At 66.0% G+C, this 23,320-nt stretch overlaps 8 protein-coding genes across 8 annotated transcripts; 5 read left to right on the top strand and 3 right to left on the bottom strand.

Annotated features, from left to right (window-relative positions):
• Window positions 1–1,978: 1,978 nt before the first annotated feature.
• Window positions 1,979–3,719, top strand: CYS4 (cystathionine beta-synthase CYS4; the record flags this gene model as incomplete). Its single annotated transcript, XM_076649254.1, has 9 exons — window positions 1,979–2,137; window positions 2,231–2,312; window positions 2,375–2,445; window positions 2,504–2,549; window positions 2,611–2,739; window positions 2,815–3,080; window positions 3,148–3,171; window positions 3,235–3,458; window positions 3,545–3,719. The coding sequence occupies 9 exons, from the start codon at window positions 1,979–1,981 to the stop codon at window positions 3,717–3,719; spliced, it is 1,176 nt and encodes a 391-aa protein (XP_076505264.1).
• Window positions 3,720–4,060: 341 nt separating this feature from the next.
• YKE2 (tubulin-binding prefolding complex subunit YKE2) lies at window positions 4,061–4,904 on the bottom strand (the record flags this gene model as incomplete). Its single annotated transcript, XM_076649253.1, has 5 exons — window positions 4,061–4,129; window positions 4,251–4,311; window positions 4,462–4,586; window positions 4,651–4,706; window positions 4,835–4,904. The coding sequence occupies 5 exons, from the start codon at window positions 4,902–4,904 to the stop codon at window positions 4,061–4,063; spliced, it is 381 nt and encodes a 126-aa protein (XP_076505263.1).
• A 249-nt stretch (window positions 4,905–5,153) lies between these two features.
• Window positions 5,154–8,327, top strand: JCM10292_004059 (uncharacterized protein; the record flags this gene model as incomplete). The annotated part of the gene is made up of 7 exons (XM_076649252.1): window positions 5,154–6,321; window positions 6,394–6,520; window positions 6,604–6,708; window positions 6,780–6,880; window positions 6,957–6,966; window positions 7,032–7,530; window positions 7,605–8,327. The coding sequence occupies 7 exons, from the start codon at window positions 5,154–5,156 to the stop codon at window positions 8,325–8,327; spliced, it is 2,733 nt and encodes a 910-aa protein (XP_076505262.1).
• Window positions 8,328–8,697: 370 nt separating this feature from the next.
• On the top strand, window positions 8,698–9,952 carry JCM10292_004058 (SDR family NAD(P)-dependent oxidoreductase; the record flags this gene model as incomplete). Its single annotated transcript, XM_076649251.1, has 8 exons — window positions 8,698–8,747; window positions 8,813–8,979; window positions 9,047–9,124; window positions 9,188–9,353; window positions 9,423–9,474; window positions 9,529–9,619; window positions 9,688–9,839; window positions 9,914–9,952. The coding sequence occupies 8 exons, from the start codon at window positions 8,698–8,700 to the stop codon at window positions 9,950–9,952; spliced, it is 795 nt and encodes a 264-aa protein (XP_076505261.1).
• Window positions 9,953–10,414: 462 nt separating this feature from the next.
• On the bottom strand, window positions 10,415–13,675 carry JCM10292_004057 (uncharacterized protein; the record flags this gene model as incomplete). Its single annotated transcript, XM_076649250.1, has 11 exons — window positions 10,415–10,711; window positions 10,779–10,916; window positions 10,973–11,089; window positions 11,167–11,307; window positions 11,371–11,506; window positions 11,613–11,752; window positions 11,830–12,010; window positions 12,099–12,319; window positions 12,506–12,519; window positions 12,593–13,502; window positions 13,610–13,675. The coding sequence occupies 11 exons, from the start codon at window positions 13,673–13,675 to the stop codon at window positions 10,415–10,417; spliced, it is 2,361 nt and encodes a 786-aa protein (XP_076505260.1).
• A 1,016-nt stretch (window positions 13,676–14,691) lies between these two features.
• On the top strand, window positions 14,692–16,828 carry JCM10292_004056 (uncharacterized protein; the record flags this gene model as incomplete). The annotated part of the gene is made up of 5 exons (XM_076649249.1): window positions 14,692–14,699; window positions 14,755–15,062; window positions 15,138–15,486; window positions 15,569–16,739; window positions 16,790–16,828. The coding sequence occupies 5 exons, from the start codon at window positions 14,692–14,694 to the stop codon at window positions 16,826–16,828; spliced, it is 1,875 nt and encodes a 624-aa protein (XP_076505259.1).
• Window positions 16,829–17,049: 221 nt separating this feature from the next.
• JCM10292_004055 (uncharacterized protein) lies at window positions 17,050–19,373 on the bottom strand (the record flags this gene model as incomplete). The annotated part of the gene is made up of 5 exons (XM_076649248.1): window positions 17,050–17,299; window positions 17,386–17,628; window positions 17,695–17,794; window positions 17,857–18,815; window positions 18,883–19,373. 5 exons carry the CDS (start codon window positions 19,371–19,373, stop codon window positions 17,050–17,052), a joined length of 2,043 nt encoding a protein of 680 aa, XP_076505258.1.
• A 439-nt stretch (window positions 19,374–19,812) lies between these two features.
• On the top strand, window positions 19,813–23,182 carry JCM10292_004054 (uncharacterized protein; the record flags this gene model as incomplete). The annotated part of the gene is made up of 7 exons (XM_076649247.1): window positions 19,813–20,022; window positions 20,131–20,815; window positions 20,889–21,268; window positions 21,364–22,398; window positions 22,471–22,629; window positions 22,713–22,940; window positions 23,054–23,182. 7 exons carry the CDS (start codon window positions 19,813–19,815, stop codon window positions 23,180–23,182), a joined length of 2,826 nt encoding a protein of 941 aa, XP_076505257.1.
• Window positions 23,183–23,320: the final 138 nt, after the last annotated feature.

The raw sequence follows: 23,320 nt of genomic DNA, 5'->3' as shown, positions 1-23,320 counted from the left end.
CGCATGCACAGAGCGCAAGCTGCCGCTGAGCCCGCGTCTCGCGTCTCACATGGTCGCGACATGCAGCCGCATCGCCCGCCGCGTGCTCGCACCGACCGTGCACCAAAGACATGCTTCTACCACCCTGTTCGCTGTCCTTCTGAGCTCCCTTACTTATCTCGGCGCCGCTACTACGTCGTGCTGAACCCGCCCCTCGATGCAAGGACTCCCACCGTGATCCCGCCCGCGACGAGCGCAACGACCTGCAGACTCGTGCGACGCTCAGTAGCGAGTTCCGCTGATTGCAAAGTACGCACGTACCAGGACTACGAGGCCGCCGAGGAGGCACTGGTGGGCTTCGTCCTGCAGGAACCAGCCGCAGGGGCGCCTCTCCCGCTTGTCCGACCCCAGAGTCGGATACTGCCCACTCCGCCGCTCCTTCTCCTTGCCCCGATCCCTCCGCTTGCTCTTGCGCCGGGCTGCCTCGTCGTCCGTCCCGCGCCCACGCCAATGCTGCTTCGTTCTCGCAGCGCGCTGGCGATGCGCCTCTTCAAGCCCCAGCAGCTCCTCCCAATCCGCGCGGGCGTCGGGACCAGACTCGTCTGCGCTGCTGGCGGGCGAGCTATGCTCCGAGACGTTGTGGTGGCGATCCGGAGGCGAAGCGTCGCCGCTAGTCCCGCTTGGCCGCCTGTCGTGTCGTCTGGCCGTCGGTTCGTCAATGTCACTGCCGTCGCCGCTGTGCCGTCTGCTGTGGCTCTCATGTACCGGATCTTCGTTGCGTCGTGTCTTGCGCCGTTCTGCGCTCTCTCGGCTATGTCGGAGCGGCGCTTCGTCCCACTTGTCCCGATTCGACGGAAGCGGGAACCGGTCCAGCATCTCGCGCGACTCGGGCGTCAGTTGACGAGGCGGCAGTGGCAGGTTCCTTCGCGGCGGTGGCGGGAGGGGCGGTAGCTCGCCGAAGTGGCGCGCCCAGCTCGGTAGAGGCGGAGTCGGTGGCGGACCGGACGGCGACCACAGCGACGTCTGTCGCTCGCTGGTTAGGCTGCTACCTCGCGAGTGTCGCGAGCGCTCGCTTCCGCTCGAGCTGCTGCCGCCAATGGCAGAGTCGTCGTCGTCGCTCTCATGCACGGGTTCGAGCAGGCGTAGGTGCTTCTTGGTTCGGATGGCGGAATGATGCGCGGCCGGATGCATCCGCGGCGCCTCGCGACGGCGGATCGACGGATGCTTCGACGCTGCGTTGTGCTGGTGAAAGTTGGGCGGGTCTGGCGGGAGGGGCCAACTCGGTGGTGGAGACGGAGGCTCGCTCGACGTGTAGTGCAGCTTGGAATGCACTCGAGTGTTCCGCGCGTGCGGAGTAGCCATATTGCGCGCGGGTGGGGACAGCAGGAGCAAGGATGGCGACGGGCAGCGTCGCAGACGGACAGGAGACTCAGCCAAGCGGAACAGCCGCGGACACGGGGCTGACGAGGACCGAGCAGGTGACCGCAATACAAGCAAGATATAGCGTACAACGATCATTTGCTGCAAGCGCCTGGTCAGACCGGCACGAGTTGAGCGGAAGCAAGCGAGAGAGAGGCACAATCGAACCCCTCGAGAAGGTCGAGGGCAGCGCACACCCAAAGTCTCTCGCGCTGTCAGGCACTCGTCGACTGGAAAGTCACTTTGTGTGGATCTTTGTCGTCTTGGCACGCACTCCTGTTCGAGCACGAGCAAGTGCGACTTGGTTGTGCGTGCGAGCGACGGCTTGCCGTGGCGGCGCGACAGAGGCATGCGTCCGCGTGTCGCCTCGTCTGACCTCGTGTGTGCATTTGTCCACTCACTCACAAGCTCAAGAGAGAGTGCTCCAGCACCCCCAGACCGGGCCACGCTCTCCTGCTCGCTGCCTGCGCTTCCGCCCCCACATCGCACCATCGGCTGCGCCGTGTTGCCATCTCTCGAGCCCACCCGGACTGCCCAACGCTCACGCACGAGACTACCGCCTGCACCAGTAGCACTCGAGATGAGCTACACGCCCGAGGTGCCCGTCATCCACGACAGCGTCCTGTCGCTCATCGGCCACACGCCCCTCGTCCGCCTCGACCGCATCGCACGCGAAGAGGGGCTCGAGTGCAACCTCCTCGCAAAGGTTGAAGGGTTCAGTGCCGGCGGGAGCGTAAAGGTGCGCGCGACTGTCAAGGCAGATCCGAGCTGCCTTGCGCAGTCTCACGTGCTCACGCCGACGACGAACCGCTGACCTTGCACGCGCTCACAGGACCGCATTGCGCTCCGCATGGTCGAGGAGGCAGAGAAGGAGGGCAGGCTGATCCCGGGACAGTCCGTCCTTGTCGAGCCAAGTGCGTACCTTGCGATTCCGGCCTTCAACCCGCACGCTCACCTTCCTCTTTCCCTCCGACAGCAAGCGGGAACACGGGAATCGGGCTTGCCCTCGTCGCGGCTGTCAAGGGCTACCGCTGCATCATCACGATGGTGCGCCCGAGCCGTCCCGCTTCGCTCGAAAACGCCGCTCACCCCGTCCCGCTTGCAGCCGGAGAAGATGAGCCGCGAAAAGGAGAACACGCTCAAGGCTCTCGGTGCGCATTCTCACACCTCGTGATTTTCGAATCTACCTTCTGACGTTGGGAATGACTGCAGGCGCCGAAATCTACCGCACGCCAACCGAAGCGGCGTGGGACTCGCCCGAATCGCACATTAGCCTCGCCAGGCGCCTCGTCGAGTCGACCCCCGGCGCAGTCATGCTCGACCAGTACAACAACCCAGCGAGTGCGTCTGCGTCTGAGTCGCGAGACCCTGTGCCGATCAAGAACAAGCACTGATGGCCTGCTTCCGCGCGCGCAGATCCCGACGCGCACTATCACCACACGGCCTCGGAGCTCCTCGCCGCCGTCTCCTCCGTCCCGAGCACCCCTTCTCGCCCCTCGAGCGGCAAGGTCGACGTCGTCGTCGCCGGCGCGGGCACGGGCGGAACGCTCTCGGGCCTGTCGAAGCGGCTGCGCGAGGCCAACCCGGCCTTGGTCAGCGTCGGGGTCGACCCGGTCGGGAGCGTGCTCGCGAGGCCGGAGGAGCTCAACGTGCTTAAGGAGGGAGAGAGCGCCATCTACAAGGTGCGCTCTCATGAGGACGCTGCGATTGCGGACCGCGAGGTGCTGACCACTTGTTGGTGATGCCCAGGTCGAAGGGACAGGCTACGATTTTGTGCGTTGATTCCGTTACGTGCACGTTGTCGAATTGTCGGACTGACCCAGCCGCTGCGCGCAGGTTCCCGGCGTCCTCTCGCACTCGTCCGTGACGCACTGGCTCAAATCGTCCGACGCCCTCTCGTTCACGACGTGCAAGCGCCTGATCCGCACCGAGGGCCTGCTCGTCGGCGGCTCGAGCGGCGCGTCCGTCGGCGCCGCGATCGAGTGGCTCAAGAGCCCCGAGGGGTGGGAGGCCGCGGGCGGGAAAAGGGGCGCGAACGTCGTCGTCGTGCTGCCCGATTCGTGCGTTGCTCCCTTCTTCGCCTCTGCTTGTCGTCGTGCTTCTTTCGAAGCTCGAGCTGACATGTGAGGACATGCGCGCCGCACAGGATCCGCAACTACATCACCTCGTCGTGGCTGAACGACGACGCTTCCCCTTTGTCCGCCGCGTCTTCCGCCGCCGCGCACCCGCTCTCGAACGGCCACAAGGTCGAGAACGCACAGGAAGACTTGGGCGACGTCGACATCAAGGCGAGGCAGAGCGGGCTGGCGACGCCGCCGTGAACCGTCCGACCGCGTTCGCTACACTGGTCGCTCGTATCGACTGCGCGACCCTTCCCGCCCAAGCGTTGTGTTACTCTGTGTCTGTCTGTTCTGTTCAGTTTGGTGGTATTCCGTCGTGCCTTCTCGTTCGCGCTCTGGTCTCTTGGTCGCAGTAGTCTTGTCCTTCGCCCGCCGTGTTTGCTAGACCTCTCTCTGCATCGCTCTCTGTGCCCTCGCATCTCTCTGAGCTGATCCGCATGCGAACGTGCTCAATCCGGACAGTGCGAGAAGGTTACAACAGTGGAATTGCGGGTTGCGAATGCGGTAACGAGGGAAGAAGCGAGAGCACGACAGCGAGTAGCTCAGGCGGCGACGGGCGCGGCACCGGCGGCTTGCAGCTGCTGCTGGTACTGTCCCTGCAGGTGGACGAGCTGCACCCGGTCGAAAGGCGAGCGTCAGCGATCGCAACTTCGACGCAGCAGCACGAACCAGACGACGCGAGAGTCGCTTGATTGCCCGCGTGACTGCATGAGGAGGAGAGCGCCGACGGACCTCCATCTTCTTGCTCTCGAGCTTGGTCTCGAGGTCCTTGAGGTTTGCCTCGGTGCGCTTGCTGCAGGAAGGGGGCCAGGTATTGATCAGCAGGTGTGCAAAGCCGACGAGGGTGGTTTGATGCAGCAGTCGCTTCAAGCGAGTCGTCCCCGAGTACGCCACGGGTCCGAATGCAGATGCGGGAGAGAGACCTGCACGAATGGCGACGCACATTTCGCCCTCGATCCACTCGAGACGCTTGTCGACGTTGCCGCGGGCCTCGTCCTGGTCCTGCTTGAGCAGCACCGGGCCGACCTGCTTGTAGACCGTGTTTTCGGGCTTGAGGTTGGCGAGCTCCTGCGCGGGTTTCCGAGTCGAGGGTCAGCGGGAGGGAGCGAGCGAGGTGAGGGAGGAGACGAGCCTTCTTGACGCCCTCGTTCTCGGTCTTCTGTGCGTCGAGACGCTGGCGGGCTTCTACTGCACGGGCGTAGTCTGGTCCACGGGTGAGGAAGCAGGGCGGGTCGCAGGTCGGCGAGAGGACAGAGGCGGTGAAGGGCGGGATGAGCGAGGCGTCTCACGGCGGGAAGAGACGAAGGGGTGCGCACCGTTTTCGAGCTTTGTGAATGCGCCCGAGGTGGCCTGGAGCTTTGCCTCGAGTGCTGCAGCCGACGACATTGCGGGTTCTCGGAGACGAAACGACGAGAACAAGGGAGAGAAGGACGACGCGGAAAGAGGGCGGACAAGGACGCAGTAGCCGTGCAGTGCCTTGTAGTTGCTCGCCTGGTCAGTCTGCTGCAGTCCAGGGCTGTCGCTCGCGTGGTTCGAGGTCGACTCCTCATCCTCCGCCCGCCCCCCGCTTCACCTCTTTCGCTGTGTGCTCGCTGCGACCGAGCCGCGGGGCGAGCGCGAGAGGGAGCGTAGTCCATGTTTGGAGCTCTCCGCTCTCTCTTTCGCGCTGCACACGACCGCCCCCCGTCGCCAGAGACGGCCTCGACCCCTCTCCCCACCGACCCAAAGACCGCCGCTCCCGACCCTCTCGCTCCTCACGCAGGGCCGAGCGAAGCTGCTAGCAGCTCGAGTCAGGCTGCACAGAACCAGGCAGGCCCCTCGCGGCGCCACGGATCGGCCCCTCCAACAGTCTTCCGCCCCGAATACTCGGACGAGTGCGAAGACATCCTCGACTCGAGCAGCGCGTACGAGAGCTCGTCCCTACACGACGACGACGACGACGACAGCGACAGCAACAACGCCCCCGCTACCATCGACCCGCGCATGCTGCGCCGTGCTCCCCCGCCCGACGACGCACCGCTTCCGCGCCGAAAGACGCCCTCGCCGTCCGTTTCTCTCCACGGCGACGACTCGTCGCCCGCCGCGCCCCGTCCGCTCGCAGACATGAAGGATGATGACGACGACGAGTACGTCGACGACGACGATGACGATGTTGACACCGACATGGCCGGCGACAGCGACGAAGGCGGTCTCGCGTCGGACGACCTCCCCGCGCCGTCCTCCCTCGCCACGCGCTCTCGCCGCCGCGGCGCAGCCTCCGCGTCGACCTCCGAGCCTGCGCGCCGCCGCCGCTCAGACCGCCGCGCCTCCGCGTCTGCATCGACGCCCCGACCGGCCCAGGCAGGCCCGGCTTCCCGCACGCGCACATCGGCGCTGCGCCGCGCCGCGCGGTCGCAGACACCCGAGGCGAGCCCTTCTGCGGGCACGAGGGCGGGCAAGCGGGCGCGCGCGGGTGAGGAGGCGGCCGAGGGGAAGAGCAAGGGGAAGCGGAAAGGAAAGAGGAAGGGCAAGGCGCGCGAGGTTTCGCCCGAACGGGTCGCGCAGGACGAGTCGGAGGACGATCTCGCGAGCGAGCCGGAGCCCGCGGCGCCCCCGAAGAAGAAGCAGCGGCGGCGCGAGTCGACGGCGGGGTCGGATGGACTGCCGCAGCCGCCGTCAAAGCCGAAGAAGAAGGGCAAGGAGAGGCAGCACGAGTCGGCCGGCACGCTGGTGCGCGGCAAGATTGGCGAGGAGAACCTGTCGCCCATGTGGCGCAAGATTGTCGACGACGACGAGCTGAGCCAGTCGTTCAAGCGCTTCCGCCGTGCGCCCGCTCTCCTCGCTTCTCTCGCTCGCCTCTTTACCCCTCCCTGACCTCTTTTCCCCCTTTTCGCAGTCGCACCCGCACCAGAAGACGAAGACGAAGCGCCCGTGGCGGACGAGCCCATCTACCAGGGCGATGTGCTCGAGATCCAGGGCGACGAAGGCGGGAGGGGATGGTACGCCTGCGTCGAGGACATCCGGTGCGTCTCGCGCGCTTCTCGCCACCACGTCTGCTTAACCGAGCTGATTAGGCTTCGGCTGCCGTCGTTCCGCCAACGCACAGCGCGCCCAGGGCGCAGATCGGCGAGGACTTTACCGTCACGAGCGTCGCGCTGCTCGTGTCGTGGTTCTACTCGGCTGCCGACCTGCGCGAGCGCAAGGGCGACAAGTGCGTCCCTCTCGGAGGTCCCTCGTCCCGCACGCGAGCACAATTCTGACGCGTCGTGCTGCACCTCGCAGCGACCATGCCTGGATGTCGCAAAGCGAAAACCTCGGCCCGAACGAGCGCGTCAAGACGGACGAGCGACAGTGGATCATGCAGGATATGGTCATCAGCCGTCGTGAGTTTAGCTTTCGCTCTGACTTTGCTTTGCAAGTCTGCCACGAGGCTGACTGTTTCGCTCATCCGTCCCGCAGGTCGCGAAATGTACCTCGCCCCCTTCTCTGCCTCTTTTGCCCTTGATCAGCTGACTGACGCTTTCGCACGCGCAGCATGTACGTCTTCGACGACGCGTACCCCGCGCCCTCTCCTCGCCCCTCGCGCGACCCACCCAACGCGCCCCGTCACCCCCTAAGCTTCTTCCGCCCCGCCGCCCTCGTTCCCCTCGCGCCCACGTCGTACGCACTCCCCGCGCTGCAATCGCCCTCGAAGCGGAGCGCGCGCAAAGCCGCCGCCGCCGCCGGGGTGGGTGGGTCGAGCGAGGTCCCGCCGTACCTGTTTGGCGTGTCGGCGCTGCCGGACTCGAGGCTCCGGGCGGGCGGCGCGCCGCCGGATGAGCCTGTGCCCAAGAAGAAGCGGGGCGAGGACGGCGTGAGGGGCGTGCCGTACGTCAGGGTGGCGTTCACGTTCAACGAGCAGGAGGACCGCGAGGAGGAGGAGGAGCTGGTGCGTGACGGTTACGGGACGCCGGGCGGTTCGGGCACCGCAGGTTCAGGCGGAACGAAGGGCAAGGGGAAGGGGAAGAAGAAGAGGAAGAAGATCCGCCCGCTTGTGCGTTCTTTCTCCATCCTCCGCCAGCTGGCTGTTGTCGGCGAAGACCCATCACTGACGCTGCCCGCTTGCAGACCTTCACGCCACACTCGACTCACGGAACGCCGTACGATCCGCGCGTCGTGCAGCACTACTCGCGCGACACGCAGACATGGCACAACGTCACCGACCTCCTCGCGGGCAAGCACTACCGAACCGAACCGACCGTCGAGGCGCTCAAGCCCGTCTCGGCGCTCAAGCACGGCGCAGACGGTGGCGACGCGGACAAGAGGCGCAAGTCGGTCATTTTTGAGCTCGACTTCCCGCCCTCGCGCACGCCTTCGCGCTCAAACGCCTCGCCCAACTCGACCGCGACGCCGCGCGCAAACGGCTCGACTGCCTCGGCGCGCTCGGCGGCGTCGACGTCGCCGACAACGCTCGCGAGCGACTCGATCGCCGGCGGGTCGTCCCCGTCGCTCTCGCAGGAGCTTTCGGCACTCGCGAACTCGCACATCGTTCGCGGCGGCGCGTACGGCCTGACGGGCAATGCCTACCTCGTCACGCGCGCTGCGTCGCTCGTCCCGCTCCTCGCTTCGCCTGCCTCGGGGCCCGAAGCGGCGGACGAGGCTCGCGCGCTGCTCAAGTCCGCGAGCGCATGGTCTGCCGAGGTTGAGCGCCGGGCGCGCAATCACGCGGAGGGCAATCGGCTCGCAACCTGCTGGCGCAGCAAGGGGACAGAGGGGCTCAGGCAGGTCGAAGAGGAGCTGAAGGGCGTCAAGGCGGCGTGGGTCTGCCCTGTCAGCGGGAAGGACATCTAAGTACAGGATCAGCTGCGCACATTGGTATGCTGGCGCGCATGCAGGTAGTCTCTCTCTCCTGGAAGGACGGTTTTCTTCCTTCAAGACGCTCATTGACCACCGCCTGATTTCTCGCTCCCGGCACCCGCCCCCGCTGCTTCGCTTCTTCCCATGCCGGTAACGGCGCCTGCGCTTGCCTCCGCTCTAACTGCGGCTCTAACTGCGGGCACGCCGCCTCGCCTGCTCCTCTCGCTCGAAACGGGCCGGTCCGCCTACCTCCACTTCCGCCGAGTGGAGCATGAGCGGAGGTGGCCGACCCAGGCTTCTGGGTATTTGAGCTGGCTCGGCTGATTGCTCCGACGCTTCTGCTTTACTCACCATCGTGTGCGACATGACTGAGGACTCTTTCACCTCGCTGGTTGGCCGCACCATCATCGTCACGTGCGTCTTACTCCCACTTCTCGCTATCGTTCTGATCGCCCGCTCTGAGGTTGTCCTGCACGCAGCGGTGTCGCCTCCGGCATCGGCCGTGCGATTGCTCTGCTCCTTGCGGAGCGGGGCGCAAACCTAGCGATGACGGACCGGAGTGAGGACGCTGGCAAGGAGCTGCTCGAAAACCTCAAGGCCAAGTTCCCTTCGCAGGAACTTGCCTTTGAGCCGCTCGACTTGCAGGGTGCGTCATACGCTGCGCTGGGCGCGTCGCACAGCATTGAACGCCGCCGCTGGTTGCAATGTTGCAGACGTCGACGGCATCGCACGCCTCGTCGAGACGTTCAATGCACGCTTCAAGCGCCTGGATGGTCTCGCCAACTGTGCAGGTGCGTGACGTAGATATCTGGGGCTTGCGCGTAATTTTTCTGACCCGAAGCGACGATGATTAGGCGCCAACATCCCCTCGCCGATCGCGCATGAAGTCGACGACAAGCTGTGGGAGATCACGACGAACGTGAACCAGCGTGCTGTGTGGCTCCTGCAGAAGCACTTCATCGCTGCTGTGCTCGGCAAGAAGGGGAAGGAGGAAGCACCGGCAGGTGGATACTCTATTGTGTGCGCTGTCATTCTTCTGCCCGTCCCCTCGACCTCACTTTGCTGACTTCAACTCACGATTTTTTGCAGCACTGTCGGCAGTATGGCCAGCCTGCAAGGAGGTCCCACCTTTGCTGCCTATGTGAGCCGCATCATCATTCGAGTGGAATTCAGAGCTGACCGCTTACTGCAACAGGTCGGCACCAAGCACGCGGTACTGGGCTATACGCGTGCAATCAGCAAGGAGTACGCAACGGAGAACATCCGCGTCAACCTCGTCGCACCAGGTGAGGTGTCCGCGTTCCTTCCAGTCTTTCTCGCCGACTAACAAGATCGTTCTCGCCTCGACCCGCAGGCAATATCGAGACACCCATGTTCAACCAGGTCATTTCCGAGGACAAGCGCGCCGCTGTTGTCGATTCGGTCCCGATGAAGCGGATGGGCGAAGCTGTCGAGATTGCCAAGGCCGTCGCGTTCCTTCTCAGCAGCGAGGCGAGCTACATCACGGTGCGCTCTCCTTTCCCTGAGTGGCCGTTCACGAGCCTCTCATTTGATGGACTTGCTGACTCCGCTTGCTGCAGGGCGCCTACCTGCCCGTTGACGGAGGTGTCACCGCCTAAGGCGCCGGAACGGAGTCTGGGCGGATCGCAGCCGGATGGCCTGTACAGAGCAAAGTCGCTATTTGGCAATCAGCAGTGGCAATGCATGTTGGAGATCCTCTGTCAGCCGTCCGCAAGCGTTGGCGTTCCGTGTGCTTGTGCTTTCTTGCTCTCCTCGCCCGCAGCAGTCTCTTCTCGACCTTGAACGACGTGCGCTCCAATACCGTCGAGCTCGAAGGCAAAACGAGTGTCAGTGTGCAGGAGGAGCCGAGCTAGCAAAGCGGGCAGTGCGACAGGCGTGAGAGGCAGAGGGGGCACAGAAGTATGCGAGGGATAGACACAACCTCGGTGGAGGAAAGCGTTATGCGATATTGACGGCGATGACCAAGAACCTTAGTAACGACAGTGTGTGGCGTGTGTGCCAAGTCATGCGGAAAAGAGAAGGAGAGGATCCACAAGCGGAAATGGAGGGAGAGAACTCGTCTAGCGGCGCGGCTTCTCGCCGCCGCGCTCCCAGAGGTCGCCGCACGCCATCTCGTCTTCGGCCTCGCGCTGCGCGCGCCCTCCAATCTCGAGGCGGCGGAGGCACTCCTTCTTGTTGGCCGGGTCGATGCGCCAGTCCTGCTCGCCCTCGACCGTGCGCTGGCACGTGCGCTCGAACGACGCGACCGTGTTCATCTCGGCGTCAAAGTTGTAGGCGACGGTGATGTACAGGTCGAGGTCGGCGGGTGCACGCGACTGGAACCAGCCGTGCCAGCCTTTGCGCTGCGCCGAGCCGCGCTGCGGAAGCGTTCAGCGGACACGTCAGTCTTCTGCAAGAACCGGGATTCAGCAAGCCGTGACGTACCTCCTGGGCCTCGTTGACGCGATCCTTGCGGAGGTTCTCGAACGTGCGAAGCGCGCGAGGGACGTCGGCACTTGTGCCGCCAGCGAGCGCGAGGCAGACGGCCAAACACGCCCCGTCCTCGACAGCCTGGGACCCGCCCTGCAAGACCGACTGTCAGTCACGACGGTGGAGATGGAAGAAGCGATTCGAAGTACCTGGAAGCTGAGCGGCGAGAGGGCGTGCACTGCATCACCGATGAGCACGATCTTGCCGGAGTCGGTGACCCAGCGCTCGGCGGCCTTGTCCTCGGTGACGGACCAGTTGAGCGCGGTCTTCGAGCATGCCAAAAGCGAGTCAGCAGGGGAGATCGTACTCTGCGGTGGCAGCCGAGGGGCGGAAAGTCACGCACGCGGAAGGCGGAAACGGCTTCGATAACGCTCTCGTCCCATCCATCGGCCTTGAGGCGGTCCGTCACCTCGGCCACTGGGCGACGATCGCGCCAGTTCGTCGACGCCGTGTACTTCGAGCGCGAAAGGAAGGTGAACGAGACCTGTGGAACGGAGATGTCAGGACGAGCGAGGCTGAGAGGAGGGAAGCGCAAAGCAAGGCATACCTGCTTGTTGTTGTCGAGCGGCGCAATCTTGAGGTGGCAGTCGTCGCCGAGGAAGGTGCGCATGCAGCCGTCCAGGAAGTAGGCGGTCTTTGGGTTCTCGCGGAGACGGTCAGCCGACATGGCGGCGCGGTGAACGCTGCGGAAGAATCGGTCCGTCAGCGACTCCCTGCTGAAAAAAGACACAGATGTCGACTGCAATGCGCAGCGGACCAGAGCCACGAGGTTGCGCCAAGAGCACGCACCTGTACTTCTTGCCCTCGTCCTCGTCCTTTTCGACCTCGCCCTGCGGCTTGTCACGCAGCTTGTCGTCGAGCGCGCCTCCGAGCTCCGGTCCGAGATACGCACGACCGTAGCTGTTGACGCCGTCGGCAATGACGATGCACTATAATCAATACGGATGGAAAAGACGGGTCCGCGTCAACTTGAGAAGGTCAAGAATGAGGAAGGCGAGCGACGCACGTCGGCGAACATGGTCTCCCCGCGAGCCGTGACGAGGCTGGGCTGCTTTTCCGAGTCGTGGTACTCGAGGACCTCGGTGTTCGGCTTGAACGCGACGCCGAGCATGCGCGCCTCGACGCCGAGGTTGGCAAGGTACTGCGCGCGGTGGCCCTGCATGATCGTGGCACCGTACACAGCGGGGCTGCCGTGGGGGCACAGAGATTCAGCTTCGGTGCCGAGTGCGACGGAGGAAGCATGAGAAGAAATCGAGATAAGCGAAACAAACGCACAAGTCGCGGAGGTCCTGGCCGCCGAGATCGTTGCCGTCCTTGTCCTTGAGCAGCCACCAGCCGCCGTGGGCCGAGCGCTTCCACATGTCCGACCAAATGCCCCAACGAGCGAAGAGGCGAGTCGCGTTGGCACCGAAGGTGAGGAGATCGCCATGCGGCGAGAGGCCGGAACCGCGCTCGATGAGCGTGACGGAGTAGCCCTGGCGAGCACAGGCAATGGACTGTCGAGGATCGGGCAAAGAGTCAGTTTGATCGAAAGGAAGTCGGCTGCAGGCCTCCGCTGCTGGTCGCGGGCGTTGTCAAGCATGCATCCCGAAGGTGCACTGCGACTTCCGCCCTCTGACCAAGCGACGAGCAGACGACCCTTTATACGGAGAACGAGAGCGCGGAGAAGCAAAGCAACTCACCGCAGCGAGACCACCTGAGTATCGTCGCAACGAGGTCGTCAGTTGACGGACCGGTCCGACTTGCACGGCACAGGAAACCAAACGCACCAAAGCCACTGCCGACGACGAGCACCTTGAGGCGAGGCTTCTCGTCGTCCCACTGGCTGAACGGCGGGGCATCCCAGACGTCGCGCCCGCCGGACGTGCTTCCGCCCCAGCCCTTGACGCCGCTCATCCCGCTCACGCTGCTGAGCTGCCCCGCGCTGCCCGTGCTCCCCAAGCGCATCATGCGCGCCGAGATCGCCTCCTCGTAGGTGCCGCCCTCACCGCCCCCGCCCCCGCCGCCACGGCCGAGGTTCGCGCCGAACCCGCCGCCGCTTCCGCCGGCGCCAATGGCGGCGCGTTCGCGCTCGAGGAGATCGCGCTCGCGGTTAAGGCGCTGCTGCTCCCGCTCGAGGTAGAGCTCGGCCGACGCGAACGGGTCAGCGCCGCTACCGGCGCCGCCGTACTTGGCAAACTCGCGGTCGCGCGACGAGCCGCTCGCCGAATCGTCGAGCTCGAGCTCCTCCGGCACAGAGCCCACGAGGCCGGTCGGGCGCGGGCTGCCCGAGGCGTGCGACGGGTTGCGGAGGATGGGCGAGGGGCGGTCGGTGCTGCGCGAGTAGGGGGAAAGGCCGCCGCGGTCGGTGTTGTGCTGCTGGGTCGCGCGCTGACGAAGCGTGGCGCTGCTCTTGGCGTACGAGAGGCTGGGCCCGTCGCCGTCGGACGAGTCGTGGGCGAACGACTCGTGGAGGTCAAAATGGTCCGAGGGGAGGAGGCCCGGCGGGAGCTGCGGGAGCGGCGGGTGGTCGGCCTTGGCGTGGTCACCGTGGCGGCTCGACTGCCCGTTACCCGACGTCGAAGGGCGCGAGGGGCGGGACGAAGCCGGAGCCGAGGAGGACGAGGTCGAGGAAGCGAGGTTCGAGGACGAAGCCGTCTTGTGAGCCTGCGAGAGCGGGTCCGCGATGAGCGTTCCGCGCTGCGAGATTCGTCTCAGCACGCGCATCGCCCTCGCGGTCCACAGCTGCAGGGCGGTGGACCTCGCGAGCTGCAGACAGGAGACCCTCAAAGACGGAAGAAGCGCACCTTTGCGGCCTTGCGCGCGCTGCGGTCGTTGTGCGGGTCGATGAGGCGCTGCCAGAAGCCCGTCATGGCAGCGTCGGAGCAAGTGCGAGTCTGGAGCAAGAGAAAGGAAGAGCGAGTGCGAGCAGTTCAGGAACGAAGCGAGAGCGGATCAGCGGAACGGTGGCCGCTCGAGCCGCGCTTCTGTTCTGGCCCGCGCCCGAGGACTGGAGCAGGCCAGCGTGTATGCACGTGCCGCAGAGCTCACAGAACACCCTCGCGCGCGCCGCAGTCGCCGCAACGGACTGCGTCCGGTGCTCGACCAAGGGGAGAGAGACAAGCCCGAGCGTCTCCGCCTGGCTCTCCGCATGGCCACCCCGGATTTTTCAGCTCGCGCGCGCTTCTGGAAGCCTGTGGCAGCAGCGTGGAACTTCCGGCCTCTCATTCCGTTGCCGGCGTTCACGGGATTGGGGTGCTCCCTCGCTCTGTCACCTCCTTCTCCTCACCGGCGCGCAGTCCTCGGTGTGTGGAGCGCTGCCGTTGCCCTCATCGCGGCCGTGCCTGCAGCTCTCTCGCTGCCGGCCGACCGTCGTGCGACCTCTTCCACGCTCATCTCCACCCAGAACGCTCGCGCTCTCAATCGCGGGAAGAGCCGCATCCCAGTCTTGCTGGACTGCTTCAGGTCTGCTGCCGCTCCCCACTCACTAGCGGTGCCTCCTCCGCGAGACCCGCCCTCCCCCTCGTCACTTCGCCCCGTCGCCCGTCCGACTCCCCCCAAACCTCCCTCGCCTCGCTCGCCGCCGCGCCCGCCCGCGTCCCGACCGTGCCTCTGAGCATCTCGCACCAGCTGCCCGTTGCGCCCTCGTTTGCCGTATCAGAGAGAGGGCGACGCGCGGCGACGAGGCGGGCGTCGAAAGCCGGCGGTCTCCGGCTCTCGCACCGCTATCACGGACCGCCTGTGTCGTGCACGCACAAGCACATTTCTTGCCGCTTGCTACTTTGTTTGGCTCGCTCGAGGTGCTGCTTGTCCCCCCACCGCCTTCAGTCTGCCTCGTCTCGCCTCCTCTCCCCTTCGACCGCCTCCGCCCGTCAAGCACACTGTCGACATGAGCCTGTGCGTTGCTGCCGATTTCAGTCGCAAGCATTGCTGACGTGTGAGGCATCTACAGACATCTTTCGGCTTCGTCCAACGCGAAGTTGACATCGAAGCGACTCGCTGAGGACGACGATGATCCGTGGGCGCAATTCTACCGCGGAGGCTGGGGCGCCAACAACGGCGTCGTACTCGAAGACATACCCTTCCTCCCAATCCGTTCACCGCTGGACCAGACCGTCGTCGTCGTTCGAAATTGCTACTGGACGGTGCGCTCGTGGATCGACGGGCGACTTTCAGAAATGGCAACCCTCATGGAGAGGAGAGAGGGCAAAGCCATCGTCAACAGCAATCATCTGGTCATCTATGGCAGCCCCGGAATTGGTGCGCCGTCTTCTCCCCTTTTCACAGTCCGCACCCCTTTCCTCCCGCGATGATTGACCTTCAGCTCGCTCGCAGGCAAGACGACTATGCTGTCATACCTCCTCCTCTCGTACATGGAGAGAAAAGAACCCTGCGCATTCCACGCGATAGGAAGCAGTTCAGCATACCTGTTCGTCGAGACGGGGTGCTACGAGGTGGAACCATCTCTCCTCTTCAAGCTCAAGTTCCTCAAGCCCCTCTTCATCGCGCTCGACTCGGCGGACCACCATCCGTTCCCGCCCGAGCTTGTCCACGTCCGCTCTGCGGTCATCGCGCTTGCGACTCCGCCCCGCAGCGCGCGGTACGACCTCATCCGGCAAGAGGCGCTGAACCTGTTTTTCTTTGTCGTCCCGCCGGTGGGAGAAAAGGAGAAGGACAACTACAAGTGCGTCCAGTCCCTTCACGCTCTGCGCACTGCAGCCAACTTGGGTCACTCGCAGGGTTCTTCAGTTGGCCTTTCCGCTCAGCGTCGGCCTCGACAAGCACCGCAAGGTTGCACTCGACGTCCTCGGTCCAGGCACAACCATCGGCGACCTTGAGATTGATGGCGGTGCAGCCTATGGCGAGCCTGTCAAGTCGGTCTCGACGGGCGGCCACACCGGCCCGGTCGAACCAGGCGCCTCGAGCACCTCGAGCACAGGCTCAATGACCTCGCACCGAGCGATCAAGCAGCTCGGGAACGCCCTCTTTGAGCTCGAACCTAACGAGACCTATTCGGTTGACGAGATCTACGACCTTCTCGGCCCATCGTTCCGGCAGCTGCTCCGACCGCAGCCGGCAAAGAAGGACGGGCTCCTCGCCCTCCTCGGCCTCGATCCGACCACCGCTCTCGGATCAGCAGCGCAGCTCACCCGCATGCTCCAGGAGGCGGAGGTTGGCGAGGAAGCGCAGTGGAAAGGCTTCGACCGCCTCCTCTTTATCTTGCCAACGCCCGGCATCACGCAGCCGACGCCGTCCGGGCCCGCCGCCGTGCTGTGCTGCCCGACTCGCCTGCTGCGCGCCTTGCTGCGGCTCGCCGTCATGCAGCGTGACTCGACGGCCGCGCTCAAGCTTGCGCAGTGCCTCGCGCACTCGCCGCAACTCGCCGGCGTCGGATTCGAGGTCGCAGCTTTCCGCACCCTGGCGCAGCTCGACATCGACCTCGTCGTCACGCCCGTCACCGGCCAGTCGCCCATCAACCTTCCGAAGCGACTAACCCTCGGAGAGTGGGATCCCGTCAACTCTGAACTCGACGATTCGTCGGATGGGCTCTTTGTCCTCCCTCCTCGCTTCGCCTCGCTCGACGGCGTTGCGCTCATCGACCAGGGCAGGACCCTCCTGCTGTTTCAGGTCACCTTGTCGCGCCCGCACGAGGTCGTCTCCGAAGGCATCGAGAAGGTGATTGAACGCGTCCCGGCCGACACGAAGATCAAGCGGTTCATCTTTGTCTTCATCGGCGACACGCTCGACCGCGTCAAAGGTCTTGCCAACGTTGACCGTGCAACTTTCAAGGACATCGCGCTCGTGCCGGTACCCGCCGCAGCGGAGCCGATCAGGAAGACAAGGCAGGGCAAGATCAAACAGCGTTCCGTAACGCTCGAGCGCGCCTACCTCCTCCTCAACGTCAACGAGGTTGTGCGCACGCTGCAGCCGCTCATGGTGCGTCGCTCACTAAAAAGTGGCAACCAGTGCTGACTCTTCACGTGCAGGACTCGCCGCCGATCCAGCAACGCGCGACGTTCTTCTAGACCGACTCACTCTGTCCCTCTCTTCGTGTCTCCTCCCAGTGTTTTTAGAATGTCTTGTTGTTACTGGTCCTGTATGCTTCGCCGTCTCGAGGTCTGCCGCACCGTGCCATCCAAGAACTGCGCTGCAGCGCGCGGCGAGCACACGAGACAGACAAAGCCCGCATCTCCTCCTTTTTCGTGCAGGCGCGAATCCTCGCTTCGTCTGTCCCCAGTTCACAGCATTAACCTTCTGCTACGCCTGGAATGTGCCCGCCTCGTGCGCCCGGCCCGCGCTCGCGCTCCTCGTCCCAGACCTCCCTCGCCTCGCTCGCCGCCGCGCCCGCCCACGCCCCAACCGCGCCTCCGAGCATCTCGCGCCACTCGCCCGGCGCGCCCTCGTTCACCGTATCAGAGAAAGGGCGACGCGCGGCGACGAGGCGGGCGTCGAAGGCCGGAGGGCCGAGCGAGAGGGCGTAGCGGTGCTTGAGGGCACTTTATCCCGCAAGCAAACGCGCCGCGTCAGTTTCTGCGTTCTGCTCGAGAAGGAAGTGAGCGCAAGGGAGAGAGAGGAGACGCACGCGGCCCATTGCGCGAGGTTCTCTGCGCGGCGGAACGTCGCCCCGACTCGTTCTCCTCCGGCGCCGCCTGCGTCGCTGCTGTTGCTCGCCGTACTCAGCGCGCGCACCATGTCCGCCGATCCTGCCGGGGTGGGAGGCGAGGCGAAGGTGTGGATCGAGGCGGGTGGGAGGAAGCCGAATGGGCGCGAGAGTGAAGGAAGGCGCAGGACGGCGTTGAAAGCGTGCGAGAGGATGACACCGTCTCTGTGGATGGGAGTAAGCGTGAGATCAGCCTGAGGGAATGAGCCTACGTGAAGGCGTCGGACGTACGAGAGAGCATCGAGAAAGGCGTCGCGAGATGAAGCTGGGTCGGGAAGGTCGGCGGTCTGCGAAGCAGAGAGGACGGCGCAGATGATGGCGTACGCTCGTGCTGCTCTTTCAGGCAAGTCAATTGTGTCCCGGGTCGGAGGCGGCGAGGGGAACGCGACGCACCCAGTCCGTCGTCCCAGCCCTCTTCCCTCGCCCAAGCCGGCAGCCCCTCCTCCTCCTCCTCCTCGGCCGCCTCTTCCCTCCCATATACCGCGCCCTCCTCCACCCGGTCCACGCCCTCCTCTCCACCCGCACTCGCATCACTCACGCGCCCTCGCCGCGCGCCCGTCCCGCCCGAGCGCCGCAGGACCGCAGCCGCAGCGTCGGCCCAGCGCTGTACGAGGGCCGTCTGGTGCGCAGAGGGCGCTGCCGCTACCTGATTGGGTCGTGCGGCGTCCAAAGAGCCATCGGCTAGGCCGGTCGGCGAGTGCGGCGGAGAGGTGGGAGAGCGCTGCTCGTCGGCGAGGGGCGAGTCGACCGAGTCGACCTGTCCGTCGCCGTTGCCACCCTTTGCCTGCTCTCCCTGGTCCCGAGCTTTTTGCTCAGTCACCTCTTTTCTGTCGCCCTCCACCTCGCGCTCGAGCTCGCGCACCATCCCCAGCACATCCCACGCCCTCCTCCTCACCTCGCTCCACAGCCTCTCCTCCTCCTTCTCTTCCTCCTCCTCCGCCCTCTCCCCTTTTGCCTCGCCCGCAGCCCGCAGGTCCTGCAACTCGAGCGGCGTGAGCGTCGCGGGAGAGGCGGAGGGGGAGGGGTCGGGCGCGTCGGCGAAGGGGAGCGCGAGGGACGTGCGCGGGCGGGCGGCGGTCGAGAGGCGGGAGGTGGGTGGGTGCGCAGGTGCTGGGGCGGAGGTAGAGGTGAAGGAGGGGGAGGGGGACGGGAGGGCGACGAGGTAGGATTGGAGGGAGCGGATTGCGAGGGTTGTGAGGGCGAGGAGAGAGGTGAGGTCGGGCGGTGGTGAGGGCGCAGCGGCCGGTAAGACGTGTTCCGTGAGCAGAGGATAAGGTGGGGTGGACTGATGGTGCGACGAGTAACTAGAGGAGGGTCGCCGAAAGGGGAGAGGCGGAGGTGAGAGGTTCCAGCTGCGAGACCGACGGGCGCAGGTGGTGAATCCTTCCGCGCTCGTACGAGAGAGAGAAAGGGAAGCACCTAGTGTATACGGCGTCGAGCACGTCGAGCGCGTTGCTCCGCAGCTGCGCAACGTCCCTGACGGCCGTCTCTTTCGCCGCCGCTTCTTCGGCGCGCTGCCACGCGGGCCGGTCGTCGACGACGGGCCGTTCTGGCTCGGGTCCAAGCGCCTGCAGAGCCTTGGCTCGATCCGACTCGCGCTCCCCGTCGTGCTCGTCGAGCGCCGTCGTCGAGCCGTCCAGAGCAGTGCTTCCGCGCCGCCTCGACCTGCGCCTGTCTCCGCTCCGTCCTACTCTCGGCGCACCCTTGTCCGCCTCTGCGTCGGTTTCGGCGAGCAGACCAAGCTTGGCAAAGCCGTGCTGGAGGTGCTGGATGGAGGGGAGCGAGTGGACGGACTGGCGGGCGAGGGCGCTGCGCGAGAAGGGGCGGGCGGACGCGGTGGCGTAGAAGGGGGCGCGGCGGGGCGCTGCCGAGGACGGTACAGGCTCGGAAGAGGAGGGAGAGGCTGGCATGCGGTACGGGCGGGGATGCAAGGGGATGACGGTGCGGCGGTTGGGAGGTGGGGGAGGAGAGCCGGGTGCGCGGGCTCGCAGTGGGCTGCTCGACGGCGACGGGCGAGGGAATGTCGAGCTAGCGTGCAGACGAGACGGCAAGCACGAGCAAGGACGCAGCAAGTGCGCGAGAGAGCCAGCGGCGGGCGGAGAGCGAGCGACGAGGCGATCGAGGGCGGGCAACTTGACGCAGGGAGCGGTGCAGGCAGGTGTACATCGAATGTGACAGCTTCTCATTCACTGCAGTACCTTCGCCAGCCCCCCTTCCGCTGTGTTGTGGTGCGTCGTCGCTGCACCGCCTTGTCGCCTTCTCGAGCTCGAGCGTGCACTCGCGGGTCCACCGCGCCCCCGCTCCCGCTCGCCAGCCCAGAGTGCCGCTGACGAGCTCACGTAGAGCACCATGGGCAAGGTCCGCCACCGCAAGCACACCCGCGCAGCCCGCGTCGCAGCAACCGACGCCCCGCTCGCGCACGCTCAACCCGCACAGGGCGAGCCCGCCGCACCCGCGCAGCATCGCGAGGGCAAGAAGGGCGCCCGCAGGGACCACGACATGCAGACTCTCCTCGACCAGCTCCGCGCCCCCGAGGGCCGCGACCGCGTCTTTGCCGCCGTGCGTTCACCGTCGCACCTCGCGCTCTCGCCGGGGAACCAGCGCCTGTTGAGAGCTGACGAGTAGCAGGTGGACGTCCCAGACTGACACGGTGTCCCCTCCCCGCAGTCGACGCTCTCGTCGCTCATCCTCTCGCTCCCGCCGCTCCAGCTGCGCCTCCTCCTCTCGCGCAACCTCATCGGCCTCCTCATCGAGCGCCTTGCCGCCGTCCCGCACGCCCTCCCCGCTGCCTCGACGTCCCCTCCCCCCGCCGACGACCTCTCGACCGCGATCGAGTCGCTCGGCGCCCTCCGCAACCTCGCCGTCTCGAGCCCGCCGCACATCGTCTCCGAGATGCACAACAAGCGCCTCCTCCTCCCGCTCACGACCATCCACCTCCCGCTCCTCTCGCACTTCCTCGCCGCCCAGCTCGCGCCCGCCGCGTCCCCCGTCCAGCCGCCGCTGCCCGCGAGCGCCGAAGCGCGCCGCGCCGCCGACGACGCCAACGAGGCGAGCGACACGCTGCGCCGCTCGTACTGGGACTGGTGCGAGAACACGCTCGTCCTCCTGTGGTGCCTCGCCGAGAGCAACACCAAGATCCTCGCGAGCCTCAACGCCCACGCCGACCTCATCGTCCGCTTCTGCGTCGCCCTCCTCGACGAGGACCGCCTCGGCATCGAGCGCTTCGAGGGCGCGAACGAGGGCGAGGATGCTGGGATGCGCAACGGCGCCGAAAAGGCGGCCAAGAAGAAGGACCAGCGCAAGGACAAGGCCAAGCGCGGCCGCGTCCCGCTCTTTGTCGCCGTCGCAGCCGGTGCGTCACGCCGGTGCCTCTCTTTCTTGTCGAGGCCATGACAGCGACTGACTCGCTACAATCGGCTGGACAGCCCAAACGCTGCACGCGTTCCTCTCGTCCAACCCGCCCGCGCACTCGCACCTCCTCTCGTCCGCCTCGACCCACTCGTTCTCCCCCTCGCTCGCCTCGCTCCTCTCGATCCTCCTCTCGCCCTCTGCGCCCCCCGCGCCCCCCGCCCGCTCGCCCACCGACCCGGGCGCGGCGCACCACGCGCAGGACTGGGCGCAGCTGCGCGTGCTCGCGTTTGGCGCGCTCCTCGAGCTCGCAAAGGGCCGCAGCAAGCGCCGCGACGTCGAGGCCGTGCGCGACGCGCTGCGCAGCGACGAGGCGCAGGAGGTCCTGCTTGCGCTCGTCAGGGGCGCGAAACTGAATGAGGACGCGGGGGAGGGCGCAAAGGTGGCGCACGAGATTGTGCGTCGCGCCGTTCGCTCTTTCTGCTTCCGCGCTCTCCACTTGCTCACTGGAGAGCCAGTACTGATAATTTGAATCCGCCGAACCGCACGCAGGACCCGACGGCGCTCCCGACGCCGCACGCAGCGCCGACGACGCCCGAGGGCAAGCTCTCTGCGCTCGAGCGCGGCGCGCAGACGCTCCAGCTCGCGCTCGAGGTCCTCAGCGAGTGGCTCGCGTCGGGCCTGCCCTCGTCCACGTCCTTTGGCGCCGTCTCTTCCGGCGCTGGAGAAGAAGAAGAGGAGGAGGAGGAGGAGGAGGAGGAGGAGTGGGGCGGGATCTCGATGCAGGTCGAGGACGACATCGACATGGGCGTCTCGGACGGCGAGGGCGAGGGCGAGGACGCGGCGATGGGCGGCGATGTCATCAGCGAGGCGGACGGCGTCCTGCGCCGCAAGCGCGGCGACACGCCCGAGCGTGCGATGGGCGACGACGAGATGCTCGACGATCTCGCCGCCGCTGCAGGAGGCGACGACGAGGACGACGACGAGGACGACGACGAGGACGAGGAGGTTGCGGGTGCCGACAAGGAGGCGGCGGGCCTCGCGCTCCTGTCCTCGCTCCCGCTCCAGCTCCTGCAGCTCTCCCGCCCGACGTCGCTCTCTTTCCTCCCCTCCTCGTCCTTCGCCTCCTCCGCCCTCGACGGCCCCTCTTCCGCTTCGACCAAGATCCCCACCTCGGCGTCGGAACAGACGCAGCACCCCGCCGCGCTCGTCCCGCTCGCCGAGGCGCTCACGACGATCCACGTGCGCGCGATCGAGGCCCTCAACAACCTCTACGTGACGCTCTCGCGCGCCGGCTCCGCGGCGCGCCGCGATGCCAAGGAGCTGCAGAGCGTGTTCGAGGGCGCCATGCTCGGCATGCTCGAGGCGCTCGAGGGCGCGCAGGCCCCGTCCGCCCCGGCTCCGGCCCCGGCTGCTGTTGCGCCTGCGGGCGGCAAGAAGGGCAAGGGGAAGCAGCCGGCGGGAGACGCGGGCGAGGACGAGGTTGACGAGGTGCAGGAGCGCAGGAGGGAGAGCGTCATGGCTGGTGCGGGCGTCGTCTGGGGGTGCGTCCGCCTCGGGCTTGATCAGGACAAGGGGAGTTCGCTCGTACGTCTCTGCCTTTCCCCTCTACAGCCTTCAAGCACGACGCCTCGAGACTGACAGAAACGTTTTGTGCAGGTCGTCGGACCCGATACGACGCCGTTCCTCATCCAGCGCGTGTACGCCTCGCTTTTTGCTGCGGCGCAGACGCCTGCAGGAGAGGCGATCCGCGTGCGCACGCTCGGCGCGCTGGGCTGGTTGGGGCGGAGGAAGGACGTGCCTGCCGATGAGAATGCTGTGCGTCGCCGTCTCTGGCTCTTCCCCATGCAGTGACTCTGACTCTTTGCGGATGACCGGCTGACCACTCGTACTTCTCGCAGCAAATCGGCCGCTTCCTCCTCTCCCTTCTCCCGACCTCTCGCGCCGCCGTCCTCTCCCCCGACGGCTCCTCGTCCTCCGTCGCCTCGACGCCCGATATCCTCCTCCAGGCAATCGACTCGTTCATTGACCTGTACGCCGACGAGGAGCGCGACTACGACGCGCCGGTGTTCCGCCAGGGCGGGATGTTGCCCGTGCTCGAGGCGAGTGTTGCGGGTGTGCGGGCAGCAGTGCGTCTATCTTCCCTCTGCCTTTCCTGGCTCGTTATCATGGCTGTGCTTGCCATGAGCCAGAAGGGCATCTGCTAACCCTTGCTTCCCGCTCGCTCGCTCGCCCCGCGCAGATCAAGAAGGTCGACCGCAACAAGTTCCCCGAGCTGCGCTCGCGCGCCGACGGCGCGCTCGAGAACCTCGTCGCGTTCGTGCAGTACCGCAAGGACGTCGAGAAGCAGTTTGCGGCGAGGCGGCGGTGAGCCACGGATGGTGGTGTAGACCGAGCAATGCGATGCTTTTTCCGTTTGCTCTACTTTGTGCTTGAGACGATGCATTCGGGCCATCAAGTCGAGCTGCTCCATGCGGCTATACGGACGTCTCAAGGTGCACGGTGTTTA

The sequence above is a fragment of the Rhodotorula paludigena genome (assembly GCF_050403205.1).
Source record: "Rhodotorula paludigena JCM10292 DNA, Rt_paludigena_JCM10292v1_ctg22, whole genome shotgun sequence".
In the NCBI taxonomy this organism is placed as follows: Eukaryota; Fungi; Basidiomycota; class Microbotryomycetes; order Sporidiobolales; family Sporidiobolaceae; genus Rhodotorula; species Rhodotorula paludigena.
This window is presented reverse-complemented; position numbering and strand designations above follow the sequence as displayed.